This window comes from Portunus trituberculatus, chromosome 18 (genome assembly GCF_017591435.1).
Source record: "Portunus trituberculatus isolate SZX2019 chromosome 18, ASM1759143v1, whole genome shotgun sequence".
Taxonomy (NCBI): domain Eukaryota; kingdom Metazoa; phylum Arthropoda; class Malacostraca; order Decapoda; family Portunidae; genus Portunus; species Portunus trituberculatus.
This window is the reverse complement of record NC_059272.1, coordinates 13,649,455-13,673,330: the sequence shown is the minus strand read 5'-3', so window position 1 is coordinate 13,673,330 and position 23,876 is coordinate 13,649,455. Positions and strand designations below refer to the sequence as shown.

Below are 23,876 nucleotides of genomic sequence, written 5' to 3'. Positions count from 1 at the left end.
ACTTGTATGAGATCCCCTCTCTCGCTTCTCTGCTCCAATGTTGGAAGATCCAAAGCCTTTAGTCTCCTCATATGTCATTCCTTGAAATTCTGGAACCATTCTTGTAGCCATTTTTTGTAGTCTCTCCAACTTCCTTATGTGTTTCTTTTTATGAGGGATCCACACTACTCCTGCATATTCCAATCTGGGTCTTATTATAGTACTTATAAATTTTTTCATCATTTCTTTGTCCATGTAGTGAAATGCTACTCCAATATTCCTTAGCAAATTATAAGTCTCTGAAAATTCTATCAATATGGCTTACCAGTTGATTGTTTTCTTCCATCGTCACTCCTAAGTCCTTTTCCTTTTTTACTTTCTCTAGTTCTACTCCATCTCCCATCTTATAGATTCACATGGGTCGTCTTTCACTCTTTCCCATTTCCATGACATGGGTTTTGTTCACATTGAATTCCATTTCCCACTTTTTACTCCATTCCCAGATCTTATTTAGGTCTTCTTGCAGTATTTCACAATCCTCTTTTTGCTTTATAACTCTGCACAGTTTCGTATCATCTGCAAACAGATTTATGTAGCTTTTCACTCCTTCTGGCATGTCGTTAATATAAATGAGGAAAAGTATTGGTGCCAATACTGACCCCTGTGGCACTCCGCTTTCTACTGCTCTCCACTTGGACTTCATATCTTTAACTACCGTCCTTATTTCTCTCCCCCTCAAACAATTTTCTATCCATCTCAATGTGCTTCCTTTTAAGCCACCCTTCTCCTCTAACTTCCATAGTAATCTTGCATGTGGCCTTTGTCAAACGCCATTTTTAAATAAAAATAAATGCAGTACCCTCCCGAGTTTAGCGCTATCCGAGTTTCGCGATCCTCGAGTTTGGCGCTTAGTCCTAAATTCTTACCATCCCGAGTTTGGCGCTGTATCACCCCGAGTTTCGCACTGCTTTGACAAGTATCGGTCGCGTTTACTTCCGGGCGGCGTCACGTATGCTGCCCCAAGACTCCTGCAGTTGGCTGACTGAGCTGACCACGTGTGCACGCGTCCTTAGCCCTCTTCCAACAGCATCTTGATAGTTCTTATATGCAAGCTAATTAATTGTGATGTCAGGAAATAAAGGAGGCACTGCAGCATGTGGCTTGAAGAAACCTACTTCGGCAAAAGGAAGCAGGCCAGAGAGGCAGGGTAAGAAGAAAAGACTGTTAAACATGAAGGAAAAAGGCGAAGTGTTGGATAAGCTTGATGCTGGAATGGGACCTGTTGCCGTTGGAAACTTGTTCAACATTAGTGAGTCTACTGTTAGAGGAATAAGAGCGAAACGTGAGGAAATAAAACGTTTCCTGAAAGACGCTCGAGGGAGCTCTGTGATTCAAGTTGCTCACATCACGCATCCTACGAGCAAGTTGATGGTAACAACAGAACACTATTTGACCCAAGGAAATTATGACAGCACAGAATTTCTTTCGTAATTTTGATATCAAGAAAGCTGTGGACTTAATGATGGAATGCTGGAACTTTGTCAATGCTGCTACAGTGAAACACGGCTGGAGGAGAGTTTTCCCGTGGATCGAGGCAGAAACGAGTAGCGGTGCCCGTGAGCTCAGCACAACACAGGAGAGACAGAGTGTAGCGGCCGCTATGGGCTCACTGCTTCAGCTGGCCAAAACATTGTCAGTGCTGCTGACATAGAAAATCTTATTGGAGAGAGAGTCGCCGAACCTAGTGCGGAAGACATGCTGGAAGAGGAGCACGAGGAAGAAGAAAAAGAAGAGGAAAAGGAAATGGAAGATGAGCTAACGGTTTACCAATTAACAGAAATATTTGCAATTACAGAAAAATTAAAGGAGGCCATTTGCAATTTTGATTCAAATTCTGACCGACTTGTGACATGCATCCACGCAGTTCAAAAGGGATTAAATGAATACAAACAGATGTACGAAGCACGAATGAAAAAACGACAACAGGCCTTGATCACAAGATACTTCAGTAACCATGACAAGCGAGAAGACACACCACCTGCTGTTGTTGCTGAGAAGGATGATGATGGTGATGAGCTGCTGGTCGACGATAATGTAGCCCCTGTGGATTTGGGCAACGAATTTGAAGGCTTTGCACTAGCGGACCATGCCCCAGAGTGAGATTATGTGCTGTTAGAGTTCTTATTATTTCTTTTCTCTTTTTGTTCTTTTCAATGAAGTGTGTATCCCAGTTTTTTTCGTCTTAACAAGAGCATTCTTCACTGAAACTGAATACACCCACCAATTTATCGGTATTTTGAAATAAGGGAGTAAAGTGGGGAGGAAAAAAAATCAGCTTCGTCCCGGGCCAGAATGAATAAGCGTTTTTACATTGTTTTCAATACCCCGAGTTTAGCGATCCGAGTTTGGCGCTATATCTTAAGAAGAAAGCAAGCGCTAAACTCGGGAGGGTACTGTACGGTCAACCCATCCCTCTCTCTCTTGTACTCTATCAACTATTCTAGAATAGAAACTCAATAAATTAGTTACACACGACCATCTTTTTCTAAAACCAAATTGGCTATTTGATATTAATTTGTTGTCATCAAGGAACTCGATCCATTGTTTCTTTATTATTCTTTCACACATCTTGCATATTACACTGGTTAATGATACCAGTCTGTAATTTAAAGGTTCTTCCTTCCATCTGCTCTTATATATGGGAACCACCTCAGCTCTTTTCCATTCTACTGGTACTGTTCCATTTTCTATTGAGCATTTTATGATGTTGTATATAGGACTTGCTAGTTCTTCCCTACATTCTTTCAGTATTCTGCCTGAGACTTCATCTGGTCCCATTGCCTTCTCTTCATCCAGTTCCTTCATTAACTCTTTTATTTCAAGCTTGGTTACTTTAATCTCTTTCATATAGACTGTCTCTCTATTACCCTGTGGCCTTTCAAATTTGGATTCCTTAGTAAAGACCACCTGGAATTTATTATTTAATAGTTCTGCCATACTTTTTGGGTCTTCCACCATTCCGTTCTCTCCTTTTAACCTTTCTATTGTTTCTCTTTGCCTAATTTTTCCATTTATGAATCTGTAGAACAATTTTGGTTGCTCCTTACATTTTTCGACAATGTCCTTTTCAAAGTTCTTTTCCTCTTCCTTCCTCACCTTAACATATTCATTTCTTGCTGCCTTGAAGTGTGTGTTTGTGTGTGTGTGTGTGTGTGTGTGTGTGTGTGTGTACTTAATTTATTTGACCTATCAAAACATCATGATTGTGTTTATTATTGTTTGTTTTACAGTATTATGTGAATCTTCTGCTTGTCTAGTCACATTAAGTTGTTTCAGTTAAACCACCAATGGCTTTAAGTAAAATATCTGAACTATTTCCCATTAATTCAGATCTGAACAGAACAGATGATGTGAGATTCTGTATAAACCAAGAGTGAGAAGCTACTGTCACCTTCTAATAAATAACAGAGATCAATAAGTGGACTTTTTACAACTTTTGCATTGGACAACAACTGCATTCATTTGATAACTCATAAGAATGAATTATTCATTGATGGGTTTGAATTTGGGGATTATTCCTTTGCCATTAGGCCCTTTTAAAATGTTATAAAACTCCATTATTATGAAACCACTTAATGACATGTTAGTAACTATAGAATATCATGGATTTATATATGTGGCAGTAACCTATCATTGCTCTATTCACAGACTGTCCTAGCCTCATAGTGTCTGGTTTGTTCAGGTCTAAATGATGTGTGGTTTTCTGGCTGGAAAACAATGCAAACATCATTTTAATGACAACCCTATTAGGACATTAAAAGAACATATTTTGCCCAATCATAGCTGATCTTTATAATTTATAAAAGAAACTTTTTTTTTTTTTTAGGCTGTAGATGCAATGTGTTTAATTAGTTGTCTGGGATGAAGGCTTAAATCCCCATACTTCAAACATTATCATTTTAACAATAATGATCTGAAGGATATGTCTAAAAAAAATTTTGCCCTCATAATATTCTTCATATTACTTTTAGGATGTAGCCCATTCAGTGAGATGAAGGAATGAGCAATATTCATATTCCCATTATTTAAGAGGGTTTGTACTTCTCAAATAATCAGTTGTCAGCCATATTCTCACAAAGAAGATACTATGTTAATATTTGTAATTGGAGCTATCATTTAATTTTTTTCTTATCATGTATATATAGGTAAAGAGAGCAGTTGAAGATACTTCTGATAGTACAGCTAAAAAGCCTCGCTATGATGACAGTGATATGCAGAAAATTAAGGAACAGCTTGCCCTTCGTCTGGATGCCCCAAAGAAGTCATCTATTGTCAGTAACATTGACAGGTAAATTGTATTCATCTTTTGTTTATAACATCCAAGATTATCATTAAATCTAATGTTCTTGAAGTTTGTTCCATATATCTTAGAAAGGAATATTCTATAACTTGTTACTTTCAAAGTCATGAACACTTGTTACTCAAGTTTTCTTTTTTTTTTTTATGTCATTGCTTAAAAAGGATATATCAAGCAAATATGAAAAAAATGAATGAATTTGTTTGTATTGATTTTAGTGGGAACTGAATTTACATTCATAAGAATTAAAAAAGAAAAATTCTCGTGAATGATTTTGAAATGCTTGATAGCTTGTCAGAATTTTAATACTTAATAATAGAGTGATACCTTTTTCAGATCCTTGTCGGAGGCTATGTCAATTGAAAAGATTGCTGCAATTAAAGCCAAACGTTTGGCCCTTAAGAGAACAATGATCAAAGAAGATGATGACCCAGGCCTTGGGACAGATCTACGTAGCATGTTGGAGTTTGATATTGACATGACTAAAGACATCACCACAAAGGAGCGTCAGTGGAGGACCAGAACCACAATCTTGCAGAGCTCTGGCAAGGTAAGTGTTAAGAAATACAAATTTTTAGATAATGGGGACAGTAGAAAAGTTAAGATACAGTAAGTCCTCGTTATACGGTACAGTAAAACCTCGCTTGATGAACATCTCTAAGGATGAACAATTCGGGAGACGACCAAAAAATTTGTCAATATATCGACCCAGGGGACGAACGATATTTCGGGGGACGAACGCGTTTAAATGGCTCGCCGGCAGGCGAGCCGTTTGTGTGATAGCCAACCCTGCTATCACACAACAACAAAACAAAACATAAGCACAAAAGAAAATAGAAACAGGAACATACAAAAATATTACATAACATAATATCCGTGCCACCACGATTTTCTCCTGTTTTTCCTGGGCATGATGATGTTACCGGTGCGTTCTACTGTAGCTTCCTCGTCATTATCCTCGCTGCTCTGGTGGCTCTCAGCGTTGCTGTCATTATCATCCTGGCCATGTCCAGGTACTGCAGATTGTGGCACATCCATCGCAGCTGTTTCCTCGCTCGCCTGGTGAGGAACACCGCCCTACTGCCCGCTCCTCTCACACTGAGCATCACCTCCAAGGATCAAAGGAACTTCCTGGCCACGTACCTTTAATTTCCCTTCTTGGAAGTCCAAACTTGCTCCCACATGCATGAGGAAGTCAATCCCCAGCAGGCAAAGGTCTTCCAAGGCGGAGACGAAGACTGGCAATCTTTCCATGTTTCCCACGCTGATGTTCACTATAACGGAGCCCCACATAGCAGCACTGACTTATGATGCTACACAGCTGTTGTGTAGCTCTGGCACGCTGCACACATCCAAAGTCCTCTCTCATGACTGTCTTCTCGGATCTTGTCTGTTTTCCTCCCCATCATCCTCTCCTCCATTCCATCATGCCATCAGCATCCAGTCTCTCAAGTAAATAACCTTTTCATTTTTATTCATTTTATTATCATTTTGATAGCATTTAGGTAAGTAAAACAATTTAGACTTTTTATAATTATATTTCGTTCATGTCATGCATACATTAAAGGTCTATTTTGAATGGGTTTTATGAACAAAAGTATGATTTTTTTTGGGGGGTCTGGAACGGATTAATGGTATTTCAATACATTCTTATGGGAAATTGATTCAGGGGACGAACAAATTGGGTGATGAACAGGATTTAGGAACGAATTATGGTCGTGAGCTGAGGTTTTACTTTAGTTCTTTATCCGGTAAATTCACAGTTATGGTATTTCAAAATTACTACCCTCGATTTGATATACGGTAAGAAAAATGAACTAAATTATCAGTTCATTTTCTCTTTCTGACCAGATTTAATTTGAAATTTGAAGCTCTTTTCTGTAAATATATGACTATTGTACAGTAAGCCCTGCATGTGTTCAAGGCCAATCTGAGTTATCTGTAAATCCGAGTTACACACACATAGACACAAACATTCTCTGGATTTAGGGAGGAAAGAGACAACATTAGAAGGATTATCTCACTGAACAGAGAACTTAAAGTTCTGATGGAAACGGTTGCCAAGAGTTTTGAATAACAGGACCAGCTGATTGCAGAAAACTTAGAGCTGAGAGAGAGGTGTTAAAAGTTAGAGAGCATGGTTACAATGAACAAGGACATGAAGAAAACTCTGGACGAAATGAAAAGGGAAAATGATGCCCTGAAGGACAAATGTGCAAACTATGAAGTAGCACTGTCGGGACTTAAGCAAAAACTGGATACCAATGTGGAAATAGGAAAGGGGATAAGTGAGACAAAACTATAGGAATAGAAGAAGGTCTGGAAAAAGGAACAAGATGAAGAAAAAGTGAACTTTGCTAAAGTAATTAAGCAACAAATAAGAGAGAAAACAAAAGACAGTCAAACAAGTGATCAAAGTAAAGGAAGAATTAGTGAGAGATACAGTGGACAAAAAGGAGTGCAATAATTTATATGAGGTGCCTAGAGCCAGAGTATTGTAAGCACCAGAAATAGAAAATAGAGAAAAAAGCTATCAAAGTTTTGCAGCCTTTAGAATGCATATCTCCTCAATTAATTGAGATAGGAAGTAGGGCTTGGCTTCAAAATGTTTGTTATTGCTTGTGGTTTACAACCTTTACCTGGGCATTTAGTGAAATTGAAGCATTCTGAAAGGCTAATGGATGACTGCTTTTTTTTTATCCAGTTTATTTGGGAAAAAAACATTTGCAATATTTTGTTTATCAAACATGCATGCATTGTATATTCCTGTTCCTGTGTCAAGTTGTTTCAACAGCATGTAGTTCATTGAGATTCATCACCATTAAATTTATTCTTGATTGATATACTAATTTTATTAAGCAAGAATGTAAGCGACACTCATGCACGTATTTCCTAATCTGACCACCTAATAACAGGGGGAGAATGATTAACAATAGAAAAATAGCTGTCCTTTTATTGCCAGAAAATGGAAACCAACAACTAAGAAAGAAAATAATCCATTATGAAGAATAACTGAATAGGAAAGAAAGGAAATTATCACTCTTGTACATGGCGGCCTGTAGACTTACTTACTCATGTGTGCTTCTCCCATAGTCCTTCGTCGTTTAGCTACATTTTTCTTCCACTCTGCAGGATTATGCACACTTTTTCCTTCCCCCTGGAGGATTCTGGCTCTTCAGGGGGCATGTTATTGCCCACCATAATGATGAAATCTTGCGTATTAGCGTAAAAGAAAAGCAGTGTCATTCAGTGGTGGTGAGGTGTGGTGTGTGGGGAGGGCTGCTGTCAGTTATGTCATGTGACGTGCAGCATGTGCCATCATTGGTTTGCTGGCTGCTAGGTGAGAGTTACTTCAGTTTGGCACCAGCTGATCATCCCCTTGCTTTGAGAGTGACACGAAGGGTCTATAGATAACTGCATTTGGGCGGATTTTCGACCCTATTCCAGTGTCCATTCTGACTTCTACTCTGTTTCCTGCCTTAGTAGGAAGGTGGGGAAGAAAATGCGACAAAAATAATAATTTTGGCTGGAGTGTCGGTTGCGTTACTCTGGCTCTAGGCACATGATATGAAGTAGAAGAAAAGAAGAATCCTGTGAAATTTGTGAGGGAGAAGGAGGAGAGAGAAATGGTTAAGGAAATTATCTCAGTGGTTCAAGATGAAGAACAGAGTGTTGAGAAAGAAATAGAGGAAATATACAGACTTGGTAAATATAGTGAGGGAACCAAAAGACCACTGAAAGTTAAAATGAGATCACAAGTAAGGGTCGAAAAAATATTAGCTAGGGCTGGAAAACTGGCTAGTAAGGCAGAATATGAAAATATATGGGTAAAGAGAGAGATGAATCAAGTAGAAGGGGAAAAAAGAGAGAGAACTAAAAAGTGAAGCTAAGGAAAAAAAATGAGAGAAGGACAGAGAATGAGAAGAAATTTTACTGGAGAGTGCTAGACATGAGGCTGAGGAAATGGTATATTTGGGAAGTGGAAGGAAAGCATTAAGAGCCATGTATACAAATATAGATGGATTTATATCAGGATGCTTGGAAATGAGAGATTATGTATTGGAAAAAGGACCAGATGTGGTATGTATAACAGAAATAAAGTTAAATGAAGACATCCATGTGAATATTAAAGATCAGGGATATAATGTTTGGAAGAGAGACAGTAGGGGAAAAGCAAGAGGAGGAGTATTGATAATGAATTGAGAGGATATATACTTGGAGTAGGTACAGTACTGAGATGGACTGGCTGAGGTTTTAAGCATAACAATTAGGACCAGTGGCAGGGAAAAAAGGAGTATCATAGTTTCATATGTGCCACTGAAGACTAATACATGGAGGTTTGATATCCATAAAGAAATGCAAAGTTGCCTGGAAAATATGTTAAGGAGAAGACAAAAGAATGCTACTTGTGGGAGATTTAAACTGTAAACATGTAAATTGGGAAGAAATGAAAGCTGGATGCTTTGGGGAGGAAGTGTTACAACTGGCAATGATAAACTTATTGGACTAATGGGTGAAAGATTATGCAAGATATAGAGGGAAAGAAGAGCCATCAACACAGGATTTGGAAAAAAAAAAGAAAAAAAAAATAGAGCCTTGTCCAAACATCAAATATCATAGCCCAATAGAAAAAAGTTATCATGTGGTCCTAGAAATTTACTTAGAGGATCATGAATTTTTTAAATATAGTGAGGGACACAAGCAAAAACGACGAGACTATGACAAGTCAAATTTTAAAGGGTTAAGAAGCTACTTTGGTAGTAAGTAAGTAAGTAAGTAAGTAAGTAAGTAAGTAAGTTTATTTGGATTCTTCATGTGCATTACAGGCATAGTATAAAACCACTGAATGTACATAGATATTTCCTCCAGGATGACCAACTAAAGTTTAACAACTTATTTCCAGTAGGGTCCCTTTTTCTATCCAGCAAGATGGGGCAGACAGCACAGGAGTCATTATACATATAGAAATGGCACACAGTAATACTAAATCTAAGACTTATTTACCTACTCTTCCATAAAATTAACAGTAAAGCCTAAATCTACATTCTAAGACAGTCATGGTTAAAAATAAACATAGTCATTTGATTCAGCAGCTCTTTCTTCATCCTGTAAATATTTCCTGAGAGCTACTTTGAACAGGTGTTTGGATTTTATGATTTGTAGGTTTTTTGGTAATGAGTTCCAGTCTCTAATGGCTGTGTGATAGAATGTATGTGCTGAGGGACCCTGTGCGATTGACATACAAAAGTTCAAATCATTATTTCTTGTCCTAATTGTATTGGTATCTGTTTTCCTTTGGAAGTGTTCTGCAAGATATGTTGGTCCTCTGTTGTTATGAATATTGTGTGCGTGGCTTAATTTTAATTCTTTTACCCTATTCTTAACACTAAGCATATTTACTTGTTTTCTCTCCGCTTGTCCTATATGAGATCTGGGGTCTAAGCCTAAAATAAATCTAATAATCTTGTTTTGACATATTTGTAGTTGTTTCTTAGATCTACTTGTCAGTCCAGAGTACCAAGAGGAGCATGCATAATCAAAATGAGGTTGAATTAGGGCGCTACATAAGGTTTTCTTAATTTTCTTATCAAGGTCCTTTGCTTGTCTGTACATGAATTTTAACCTTGCATTTATCCTCTTGATAATCTGTGTACAGTTTAGCTCTCCTGAGACATACTGATCCAAAAGAACTCCTAAGTATTTTACTGATTTTACACCATTTAATTCCTGACCCAGACATGTTATATTAAAATCATCTACATTTTTTAGTTTTGTTTTTGATCCCACTAACATAATTTCCGTTTTTCCTAAATGCAGAGACAGCTTGTTATTTATCATCCAGGTGTTACATGATTCCAGTTCTTTACTTAGTCTATTTTTAATAATATCTACATCCTTGTGTGGAACAATCAAAATGCTGTCATCTGCATATAGCAACAGTTTACATGAGACACTGATTTTCATGTCATTTACATAACACAGGAACAGTAGTGGACCTAAAATGCTCCCTTGTGGTACCCCACAGGATATATTTCTGGTTTCGAGCAATGTTCATCAATTTTCACGATTTGGCTTCTTCCACTTAGATAAGAGTAAAACCATTCCACTGACTCTACACCCATTGCTTTTAATTTTTCACACAAGATATGGTGGTCAACAGTATCAAATGCTTTTGCAGATCCAGGAGAGCTAAGCCCGTATACATCCCTTTTGACATATTAGTTTTAGTAAGTCTAGTAAATGAGTCAGACATGTATCTGTGGAATGACTGTCTCTAAAACCTGATTGAAATTCATAAATGATATTGTTTTCTTTTAGGTAATTCGATAACTGATCATATATAGTTCTTTCTAGTACTTTAGATATTATATTAAGGATACTGACTGGTCTGTAGTTACTTACTTCTTGCCTGTTACTCTTTTTGTACAGTGGTTTTACTCTAGCTTCTTTGAATCCTTGTGGCACTTCATTTGTATATATTGACTTATTGATAATGTGAGTTATTGGACCTTTTAGTATTGGTGCTCCATCTTTTATATACCTTGAGTGGAAGGAAATTATGCAAGGCAAGACAATTCATGAGAAGCATGATATATTCCTAGACAAGTATAATGGAGTAAAGAGATACATTCTTGAATACAGAGTAAAAGAAAGAAAACACATGTGGTATAATACCATGTGTGCAAGAGCTAAAAAGTGTAAGGATGCAGCTTGGAAAAACTTAAGGAAGCAGTGAAATGAAGCAAATAAGAAACAGTATAAAGAGGCATGAAACAAATACATTAGGATAAGAAGGGAGGAGGAGAGAAATTTTGAAAGGGATGTAGTGAAGAGATGTGAAAAGGAATCCAAGCTTTTTTATAAGTTTGTAAATGGAAAAATGACAAACAGAGAAACCATCACTAAGTTAATTAAGGGAAATAGGACATATGAAACAACAGAAGAAATTAGTTAACTTATGAATGGGAGCTTTAAATCAGTATTTAATGAAGAGGGAGATTTCATAGAACCAAACAACCAAGCAACACAAGAAGAATTGAGAAACATTTTGGTTCATAAGCAAAAAAAAATTAGTAAACTGCTAGAAGGGTTAGACATGAGGAAGGCAATGGGGCCAGATGGAGTGTCAGGATGGACACAGGGAATGTAGAGACCAACTGGTGGAACCAATCTGGGATGTGATCAACAGCTCTCTGATGGAAGGGACAGTACTAAGGGAATGGAAAAGCGCAAATATAATCCCAATATATAAAGGAGGAAAAAGACTGAGCCCTTAAATTATGGACTAGTGTCACTGACTATTGTTGTGGGAAAGATCAGTGAAATTCTAATTAAAGAAAATGATTAGAATATGTGGAGGAAAATGAAATGATAAAAATTTCACACTTTGGTTTCAGAAAATGAAGATCATGCATAACAAATTTACTAAGCACCAAGTACAAGGGAGAGACAGTGTATCTGGACATTAAAAGACCTTCGATAGAGTACCACATAGAAGACTCCTATGGAAAATGAAACACATTGGTGGAATAAAGGGAAACATCTTAGAATGGATGACAGACTACCTAACAGATAGGGAAATGGGGACAATGATAAGAGACACACCATCAAGTTGGAGCAGAGTCACTACTGGCATACCACAAGGTTCAGTGCTGGCACCAATTATGTTCCAAGTATATATTAACCACATGCAAAAGTGTCTGAGTAGCTACATGAATTTGTTTGTGGATGATGTAAAACTTTTGAAAGTAGTATGGAACATTGTAGACTTTAGGGAATTCCAGAAAGATATTAACAAGATATGGAAATGGAGCCAAGAGTGGGAATTAAAATTTAATACCAGGAAATGCCATGTGATGGAAATGGGTAAAAGTAATAGAAGACCTACGTTGGAATACAAAATGAGAGAAGAGATTATAATGAAAAGTAGTGAAGAAAAAGATTTAGGAGTTATTATGCAAGACACCTTCACTCCAGAAAGACATAAATGAACTATTTGCTTTAACATACAGGACACTAACTAACATCAGGATGGCATTTCATTACAAGACAAGAGTATGATGAAAAAGATCATAACCATTATGATAAGACCTAGACTAGAATATGCAGCAGTGGTGTGGTCACCATGCAAGCAGAAACACATCAAAAGAATAGAAGAATCCAAAGGACTGCTACAAATATGGTGCAAAAAGTAAAGGATCTTCCCTATGAAGAAAGACTGAAGTAAATGGAACTAGCTACGTACTATCTTTGAAGGACAGATGGGAAAGAGGAGATCTAATGACGATGTATAAATTAGTAAACCATATGGAAAAGATAAATAGAGAAGATCTGGTATCACTGATGGTGGATGGAGTTAGGCAAATGAGAGGACACTCCAAGAAGATCAAGAAAAGTCAGTGTTTGAGAGGCATTAAAAAAGTTTAGTTTTGCACACAGGATGATGGATATTTGGAATAGATTGAGTGAAGAGATGATAGCAGCAGAAAGTATGCACAAATTTAAGGAAAAGTTGGATAAATATAGATATGGAGACAGGTCACTATGAGCCCCACTTGAACTCTGTAATATACAATGGCTTGATTAACAGAATGAATCAAGTGGATAATGAGAAACTGATCCCGAGAGAAGAATATGACATTCGAAGCACAAGATCGCATAGTAAAAAACTGAGGAAGGGAAGATGTCTGAGAGATGTTAAAAAATATAGTTTCCTACAAAGATGTGTTGAGACTTGGAACAGTTTGAGTGAAGGAGTGGTGTCAGCAACGAGTGTGCATAGTTTTAAAGAAAAATTGGATAAGTGTAAATATGGAGATGGGGCCTCTCAAGTGTAAAGGCCAGGCCCTGTAAAACTACAACTAGGTAAATACAACTAGGTAAATACACACACACAGAGACACACACACACACACACACACACACACACACACACACACACACACACACACACACACACACACACACACACACACACACACACACACACACACATTTACTGCGCTGACTCAGGTCCCTGGGAGCACTGGCAGATGAGCTGAGGGGAGTGTACCTCACCTTTATACTCCCTAAGCTCATGTACGCCGCCCCAGTGTGGTCCTCCTCCCTGAACCTCACACAACGAGAACAGCTGGAGAGGGTTCAGAGGAGGGCGTTCAGGGTCATCCTTGGGCCTGCCTACAGGTCCTACGAGGACGCCCTGACCTGCCTGAGTCTGCCGAGGCTGGCCACAAGACACCAGGAAGCCTTGGAAAAATTTGGGGAAGGACTGCTGCGTCATCCACGTCTCCGCCACCTGCTACCCCCCGACGTGCCTCCTCCTGCTCGCGCCACCGACACCAGAATCGCGTGGCGCCCTTAAACACCAGCGCACTGATTGGTACCGACTTAGCGCGGTGCCCACTATTGTCGAGCCTTAAATAAATAAGTGCTTTCTAGGTTAAGTTAGATCCATAGTTAGGTTAAGCATTTTAGTTCATTGTGTTAATGTCCCCCCTGTACATTTTCAGTGTAATTTTTTACATTGCCAAACTAATAAACCATATATTATTATTATTATTATTATTATTATTATTATTATTATTATTATTATTATTATTATTATTATTACACACACACACACACACACACACACACCCGGTAGCTCAGTGGTTAGAGCGCTGGCTTCACAAGCCAGAGGACCAGGGTTCGATTCCCTGGCTGGGTGGAGATATTTGGGTGTGTCTCCTTTCACGTGTAGCCCCTGTTCACCTAGCAGTGAGTAGGTACGGGTTGTAAATCGAGGAGTTGTGACCTTGTTGTCCCGGTGTGTGGTGTGTGCCTGGTCTCAGGCCTATGCGAAGATCAGAAATAATGAGCTCTGAGCTCGTTCCGTAGGGTAATGTCTGGCTGTCTCGTCAGAGACTGTAGCAGATCAAACAGTGAAACACACACACACACACACACACACACACTGGAAATGAATATATTAGAGTAAGGAGAGAGGAAGAAAGAAAGTTTGAGAAGGATATAGTGGATAAAAGCAAGGATGAACCAAAACTTTACTACGAGTTTATAAATGGCAAAACAAAGAATAAGGAAACAATTGAAAAAATAATTAAAGAAGGAAAGACATACCAAACAGAGAAAGAAATGTGTGAAATATTGAATGAGAGCTTCAAAACAACATTCACTGAAGAAGATGACTTTACAGAACCTAATAGGACATTGAATTGCCTAGGATTACAGGAAATTGCAGTTCATAAAGAGGATATTGGAAGATTACTGGACAAGTTGGAAGTCAGGAAAGCAATGGGGCCAGATGGTGTATCAGGCTGGGTATTAAAAGAATGTAAAGAGCAATTACTGGAGCCAATTTGGGAAATAATTAAAAGTTCAGTAAATGAAGGGAAAGTTCCACTAGAGTGGAAGAGAGCCAACGTAATATCGATATTTAAAGGAGGAAAGGCAAGTGAACCACTAAACTACAGACCACTGTCACTTACAAGTGTCGTAGGAAAGTTATGTGAAATATTTATCAAAGAAAAAAGGTTAAATTTCTAGAAGAGGAGCAAGTCCTATCAAACAGACAATTTGGGTTCAGGACTGGGCGATCATGTGTATCAAACTTATTAAGCTTCTACTCCAGGGTTATTGCAGGACTTGAAAACAGAGATGGATAGGTAGACACAGTATACCTGGACATTAAAAAGGCATTTGATAAAGTCCCTCATGGAAGACTTCTTTGGAAACTAGAGAACATAGGACTGCATGAAACCTTGCTCGAATGAACAAGAGATTATTTGAAGGACAGAGAAATGAGAACTGTGATCAGAGATGCATACTCATCTTGGAGTAAAGTAACTAGTGGGGTGCCACAATGGTCAGTGTTGGCCCCCATTATGTTTCAAGTTTATGTAAACGACATTCAGATTTGGGTAAACAGCTATATGAATTTATTCGCTGATGCTGCAAAGTTGCTAAGAGTTATCAAAACCAGAGAGGACTGTATACTGCTACAGGAAGATTTAGATAAGATCTATGAATGGATCAAGAAGTGGAAATTGGAGTTTAATGCCAAGAAATGTCACATAATGGAACTAGGAAAGAGTAAGAGAAGACCAGTATGGAACTATCTGATGGGAGAGGAGCAAATAACAAAGACTAAAGAGGAAAATGATCTTGGAGTGATCATACAAGAAAATCTGAGCCCTGATAAACACATAAATAAGATATTTGGACTGTCATATAGGATGTTGACTAATATAAGAGTGGCATTTCATTACATGGATAAAGATATGATGAAAAAAATCATCACAAGCAGCTATATGAATTTATTCGTTGATGATGCAAAGTTGCTAAAAGTTATCAAAACCAGAGAGGACTGTATACTGCTACAGGAAGATTTAAATAAGATCTATGAATGGAGCAAGAAGTGGAAATTGGAGTTTAATGCCAAGAAATGTCACATAATGAAACTAGGAAAGAGTAAGAGAAGACCAGTATGGAACTAGAACTATCTGATGGGAGAGGAGCAAATAATGAAGACTAAAGAGAAAAAAGATCTTGGAGTGGTCATACAAGAAAATCTGAGCCCTGATAAACACATAAATAAGATATTTGGACTATCATATAGAATGTTGACTAATATAAGAGTGGCATTTCATTACATGGATAAAGATATGATGAAAAAATTCATCACAAGCATGATATGCCCGAGGCTGGAATATGCAGCAGTGGTATGGTCTCCGAGTTCTAAAAAAGATATAAGAAAACTGGAAAGGATACAGAAGATTGCTACAAAGATGGTGCTGGAACTAAAGGACCTGACATATGAAGAACGACTGAAGGAAATGGGAGTGCCAACATTACAAGATAGAAGAGAACACGGGGACCTAATAACAATGTATAACATAGTAAATGATATTGAAAAGATAGGCAAAGAAGACCTGGTGCTGTTGGCGGAAGAGGATGGAAGGACAAGAGGACATGAAAAGAAGATCAGGATGAGGCAGTGTGTGAAGGATGTTGGAAAATACAGTTTTCCATACAGAATGGTGGAAAAATGGAATGCATTGGATAGTGGAATTGTTGCAGCACATAGTGTGCATAACTTTAAAGAAAAATTAGATAAATGGAGATATGAAGACAGGACACTATGAGTCCCGCTCGAACCCTGTACAATACAACTAGGTAAATACAACTATGTAAATACACACACACACACACACACACACACACACACACACACACACACACACACACACACACACACACACACACACACACACACACACACACACACACGTGCATTGAAAAACATACCTCTTATGCAAGTGAAAGCTGAGATACACATTGCCTCACAGTTGCTGAGTTAGCAGTCTAAACACTGATCTTGGCACTGGCATTGCTATGGCACGTACACCCATTTCATGCTTCTAACAGCTTGTACAATTCTTTAAATGATATTGATGATGTAAGGGTTGTCAGTGTTATTTTAGCTGGTATATAAAAACCTAATGGCTTAAAATTATTCAAAGGGCAAAAAATACTTACTCTTGCTCTAGGGATAAAACATTAAAAAAAATTCTGAGTGTCTGACTTAAATGATATTTTGCTTATCTGGGCCTGACTTACTGTATATTGCAGCTTGTAAGTCGAGTTTTTAAGGATTTTTTTTTTTTTTTTTTTTTTTTTTTTTTTTTTTGTCAAAACTAGGGGTTGATTTGTAGGGTAGATATAAAGTAGCAACCTTTGAATATATTTGCACCAGTAACATCAGGATATCAGAAAACTGCTACACTTAGCCCTTTGCTATCTTGCCTTCTGCTGTTACATTTCATTGCTATCACACATACTTAAAAGACTGCTCATATGTCTACATCACACACGAAATTACTGCTTTTGCGCATCCGTCACTCAAAAATTTCTGGGTTATGACATCACGTGGTACTTGAGATTCTCTATAGACTTTTATTGAGAAATAGTTCTTCACATATTTCCCCAATCTACCCATTCCAGATTTCTCTAATTGTATTTGTCATTCTCTTAATGAGAGCATGGTCATGTAATGAAGTTAATGAAAATGCAAAAGTATCATCTTCTTTAAAGTATGAGAAGGAATTGTATTCATAGATACAAGGAGGGCATGGAGGGAAGGACAAATTCCTAGAGGGGATGCGGTAGTAAAAAGGTTAGGAATCACTGATTATATTATGATATAAAAGTTGTGCAAAAAGTGACAAAAAATAACAACTTGAAGGTCCTGTTGTCAATTTGAATTATTGCCATAGGTTCCTTACTTTGGCTATTGTGATTTCAGCTATTGTGCAGTCATAGATGCACTAATTGGGCATGATAACAGATTTTTGAAATTTTAAGAATTTTTTATTGTATATATATTTTTTTTATGTTACGGCCCATAGCACCTGTAGGCATACTTTAAGAGTATATGTGGGAAGCGCTGTTAAGCTTCCATCCATTAGTGACGTAGGCAATTTTATTTGTAGTGATACCCATATCACCACCCAGGCGCATCTTTGGTGTAACCACCTAGAACCTGGGTATCATGGTGACATGTAGGTAACTTTAAACCACTCGACAAATGGCATAGCTTCAAAGTGGTATGTGGTGGGATTCGAACCTAAGCATGGAACTGCCCGATCTCACGTTCACCATCTCATCCACTATGCCACTGTATGAGTGTACTGAACTTGGCCTAAAGGCTGTGTTTACACATGTTATTCTGTTAAGTCTTACAGTAAAAACTGGAAACTGCTGCTCATGAGGATTGTACATACTCCCTAAAGGAATATGTTCAAGGTTGATGATAATATTTCATAGGCAAGGGACTCAGGGAGGCCAGATTGGACTTCTGGCTCAGGGAGGTGGCCTCTTCCTCTATCATATTGTGCAGGGGAAACACACTGTAGTAAATAGGAACAACAACGTGCCTACATAAATACCATAGTTTACTACTATAGGTTATCTTATTGATACAAAAGGTAAAAACATAATACCTAAAATAATTAAAATATTTTTGGGAATTTGTATTTTGTACCTAAACAGCTGTTCAAACGGAATGTTCATCACTAGGTGGCAGCACTGAACAATCAACCATGATCATTTAGTTTCTTTTGTTCCAATGTTTGAAGCTTGATTGTAGGTGGTTGAACACTTAATATTAGGGTTTTAAAGATATATATTTGTCTGATATAGTGGTGAAACAGGTGAGTACAGAAAAAAATAAAAACTGACTTCTTGTTTATGTAGAAATGCTCTGAGTTGGTGGCATTTTTAATCTGTTTGAATTGTCTTATTTATTCTGCTGTAATTGATTTACAACCCAGTGCTTAGTGACTCAGGTCAACATTGGGCCAGGCTAAGTAATAGTTTAGGGGGATTGATTTTTCTGCAAGGTAAACCCTAAGGTACAACATTTTGGGGTCAAATTATAGAAGTTGACTTATGTGTCAGATCAACTTATAAGCTGCAATATATGGTAAGTGGCATTAACTGCACATATGTCTAATTATTATGTGTAATTATAAATCTTTGTTAATACTTTAAAATACCAAGATTCTGAACAACTGTATATCTAAAAATTCAAATCTTTTTCAGCAATTTGCAACCAGCATAATGGGGCTTCTCAAATCTATAAAGGCTCGGGAGGAAGGTCGTATGAGGGCCAGTGTTCCCAATCCAGTGCCTACGCCAGTGTCTCGTGTGCCTCAGCAACCAGTGGGATACTCTCGTTATGACCAGGAAAGATTCAAGGGCAAAGAAGGTGTGCTGATTGTAATTCGTTCACTTCTGTTATATTTATCTTAATAATAAAGACATTGAGGGTGAATGACAAATTTGACTAAGAATAAAGTTGATTGGAACTGTCCATGTTTTTCAGTGATCTTTTAACTTTGTTAAATGAGGCAGTTTTTATTATAATCATGAAAAAAATGTACTTTCATTCTTCATTATGCAGATTTTGTGATTAGCATCGGCTTGCTAGTCATGGATTAGCTAGTCATTGGATTTATCTTTTGTTCTAATAATGAAATATAGCAGCAGAGCAATCAAGATCTTTATGATCTGAAAAGTAAGGTAAGCATCTTTTGTGATTACGGAAACACTGACATTTCTGATAGTCCTTTTTATTATCATTATTATTGTCTTTAATCAGTTCCAGATGTCCATAAGCATAATCAGTAACCATATATTTCTGTGGATAAGATGACTTTTAGATATAAGCAGAGGCAGTCCTGGCTACTTTTACGCCCAGGGTGAACTGTCCATCAGACGGTCCCCAACCCCCAATCTAAATCCAAACCCATTGCCAGACCCCACCAGCATGACTCAGCAGCAAGTTTACGTGATAGTAGGGGCACCCCAGCAACCACTCCTCTAACTTGACATGGAAATTAGTGTATTAGTGTAGAAAACTGGCAATTTTTATTTATTTATTTATTTTTTGGAGGGATGCTCGTGCAACTCTAAATAGATTGTGCCCTGGGTGGTTGCTTACTTTTGCCCATAGCAAAATTTGTCCCTGGATGTAAGTAAGTCTCTCAGATCCTGTGATGCTATAATCACTTATGTAATATTAATTTTTGCTGCACATCTTTTGAACTTGTGGTGGGCATCTATGTTCTCGTAATCACTGCAACTTATTCTTGCCATCAAAAGGGCTTTAAATTCTTTGGCAGTGCCTTCAGTTGAGTTTATGTTAAATGTAGTAGACATCTGGCAACTCTTCATGACTGTGGATGGGTGGGAGTCACTCTGTATGTAGTGGAAAATGTGAAAGGGGAGGAAATAATTGGGGTGGTTAAGGCAGACACTACAAATTTTTGACATTCACATAAAGCTGAGAATTGGAGGAAGGAATTATGATGTGTAAAAAAGAGAAACAAGCAAGTAAATGGATCAAGCACCCTACGTGTAAAAAAGAGAAACAAGCAAGTAAATGGATCAAGCACCCTACACTGAAGTAGTGGTGGAATGCACTGTTGTCCTTGGCTGTTCCCCTAGAGCATGGGATCTCAACCTTTTTCCCATTAAGAAGCTCCTGAGTTATAAGACCATCTACCTCCAATAATCTGACATTGAACAGAATGTTAATTTAGTGACTGACACAAAAATTCAGTGGTTCCCAAACTTTTCTTGAGCAAGTACCACATGGAGGTCCTGTACAATTCCAATGTACCATTTGCTTCCATAAGTACTCAATTTCAGCAAATATCAATTTATTCACAAGTAGAACACAGGTGAACTAACAGTAAGGAACACAACTCAGTTTAATACAAGGGATGCATCTATTTCTTCTCCACCAGCTGATTGATGCTAGGTTTTCTTGTGTAAGGCAATAATATTTTTTTGAGATGAATTAATTAATTTAACCAAAAACTGCATATGATTCCAAAAGTGCTCATGTACCACATGGAAGATCTTTACTTACCATAGGTTGGGAACCACTGTTCTAACTCAATATGCAATGGTACTGCAAAGGTATTATTAGATCAGCCATCTAAGTACTTCTGGAAATCATCTTGTGAACCCTAGTTCACAAACACCAAGTTGAGAACTCCTGCCCTAGAGCCAACACTCTACCCAACATATCACTTTTTTCCCTGTGCTTTGGAAAGTATATGAATTTTAAGGGCCTATTATTTGCTGTAATTATTTATGTGTCACTTTATCATTATCTTACCCACATATTCAAATATCCATTTACTTTTACTCATTATTTCTCCCACAGTAACCAATGACAATCATTCATCTTTACAAAGTGCATAATTGAGTTTGTTGCTAATGGTAACTTTACTGCTATGTTCTTTCTGCCCTGGTTCCATGCAAGATGATGTATCCTTTTACTGATTGTTATCAATCTTTTCAGAAACGGAGGGCTTCAAGATCGACACAATGAGAACCTACCATGGTTTGTCTTTGAAGAGTGTGACAGAGGGAAGTCAAAGTCATAAGATGGCACCTCAACCTGACCTTGCACCTCAGAACAAAGTAAATCATATTTTATTTGGTTATTCTCATCACAGACCGACCCACAACATTTGTCCATCAGTTTATCGTCATTTAATATTTTTGTTTTCATTGGAGACTCTTCCAAAGAAGTTCCTCCTTTAGTGAAAGTTATCAATTTGTAGTACCTTTCATATAATTGCCATTTTGCTTCAATTTACTCATTTTCTGTCACTTATTTTTTTACATGCTTTAGTATTACTCTTTTTCAATAGAAGTTCTCTGCATTCTTATATCTTCTTCATCAGCTACACATCATATATTCTGTATTTTTGTTATGCATTGACTAATTTTAGAAAATAACTGCCAGATATTGAATAGTTGAATTATAAGTCTTAAAACCATAGCAATAGTAAATTGGTATTATAACTGTCAGAGTTCCCAAATAGGAGAAAATAGCTGATTTTAAAATGGAATGTGTTAAAAGATATATATATATATATATATATATATATATATATATATATATATATATATATATATATATATATATATATATATATATATATATATATATATATATATATATATATATATATATATATATATATATATATATATATATATATATATATATATATATATATATATATATATATATATATATATATATATATATATATATATATATACTGTATATATAAATATACAGTAATTGCCCGCGTATCCGGATTATAGCAGTCAAGGCCCTGGCGGATATGCGAAATATCCAGATACGCAGAGTTTCCTCTCCCAACCCCATATAAATTGAGAAAAAAACATGTACATAACCAAAATGGGTAAGAAAACAATGAATGAAAGCACCTTAAATGATTGTGTATAGAATAATGACTTCCTGGAGCATGATAGCATGATAACATATTAGATACCTGCTTCTCTAGAAAATGTGACGGTTGAGAAGGTGCCATCAGCAACGTCATGGCAATTTACCGTTTCACTGCTGAACTGGACACTACCTGAGTCATTATTAGTGTGTTGAAGTGAGATAATGATACAGTGAAGTATTTATTGTATGTCTGGTACAGCTTTCTACCTGTCTCAACATGATTTTTTGTAATAGTGTTATTGTGAGAACTATGTCATGTAAAGTTGTGATGATGAAGGCAGTAAGAAAAAAAAAAAGTTTGAAAAGATCATAACAGTCTTATGATATAGAGAGATGGTGGAGAAGCCTGGCAGTGAGGCATGGGGTGAGGCAGAGTCTTGGAGGGGGAGATAACACAAATGACGGAGGGGAGAGAGGAGGCCATAATTGAAAGTCCAGCTGTCTCCCAAAGATACATTTGTTTGTTTGTTTCTAGTTGTCTTCTCTTCTTGATGTTTCTCATTTTGATTTTCGTCAACTTATACCTGTCAGGCAAAAATTAGAGAGCTAAATGACACACCTCCCTACTTGACTGCTGCCCAAGTACTGTGTAGGGCTATGACACAATCACACAAGACATTTAAAAATGGCTTCCTGACGGAAGGGTTATTTAATTATAAAAAAATTAACTCATAAACGACAGAGCAGCTCATCTTGGCCATTTGATACTTGGAAGTTCTGCCTTGGAGCGTCTCACAGAGAAATGTAAACAAACAACTGAACCATTTTTCGCTGCTAGGCTGGAACAATTATATATATATATATATATATATATATATATATATATATATATATATATATATATATATATATATATATATATATATATATATATATATATATATATATATATATATATATATATATATATATATATATATATATATATATACACACACACACACACACACACACACACACACACACACACACACACACACACACACACACACACACACACACAAATATATTTACATCTATTTATGAAGATGCTATTAAGTTGAGATTATAGCATCATTCCAATTAGCAAGAAAATAGAAATTTTATTATAAAAGTTCAAGACGACGGAAAGAATTGACGGAACAGTAAAAAACCAATTGTTGAAGATGACGGAAAAAGTGTTATTGTAACACCGCCTTAACCCTTGTGCGATGGGGTAATTATAAATTAATAATTCCCATCTGCGGGTAAAATGGTAAACTTAAAAAAATCACAGGAGATAGTTTTACTCATGAAAATACGTTTCTCTTTGAAATTCTGAATACATTGATGTACTTTGCAGCTTGCTACGATCTCTGATAGCAAAGTTATTGCTTATCAAATATTCCTCCTGATAGCCACGATGTAACCCGCCGTGGAGAAACAACCCTCAGTGCGATACCAGCGCGTCAGTTCTCTCTCACTTGCTCGTTCTCTCTCTCTCTCTCTCTCTCTCTCTCTCTCTCTCTCTCTCTCTCTCTCTCTCTCTCTCTCTCTCTCTCTCTCTCTCTCTCTCTCTCTCTCTCTCATTTTTTTCTTTCTTTCATTCTTGTCTTCACGTTTACTAAAATCCACATCACTCCCAGATGACATGTATATATCACTATCCAACTCATTGTTGTGATATCTCCCCTCATGCGGAGGGGACATTCCACCCGCAGTGTCATGGCGGTTGCCAGATGTCTC

General features: G+C 37.2%; 1 protein-coding gene across 3 annotated transcripts in view; it reads left to right on the top strand.

Annotated features, from left to right (window-relative positions):
* LOC123505451 (parafibromin-like) overlaps window positions 1-23,876 on the top strand; it is a 53,677-nt gene that overhangs the window by 4,436 nt on the left and 25,365 nt on the right. For all 3 annotated transcript variants that reach the window (XM_045256750.1, XM_045256751.1, XM_045256752.1), the window contains exons 4-7: window positions 4,185-4,327; window positions 4,673-4,886; window positions 18,935-19,100; window positions 21,207-21,328. In XM_045256750.1, the coding sequence (XP_045112685.1) occupies window positions 4,185-4,327; window positions 4,673-4,886; window positions 18,935-19,100; window positions 21,207-21,328 (645 nt within the window). The remainder of the gene's footprint in view (window positions 1-4,184; window positions 4,328-4,672; window positions 4,887-18,934; window positions 19,101-21,206; window positions 21,329-23,876) is intronic.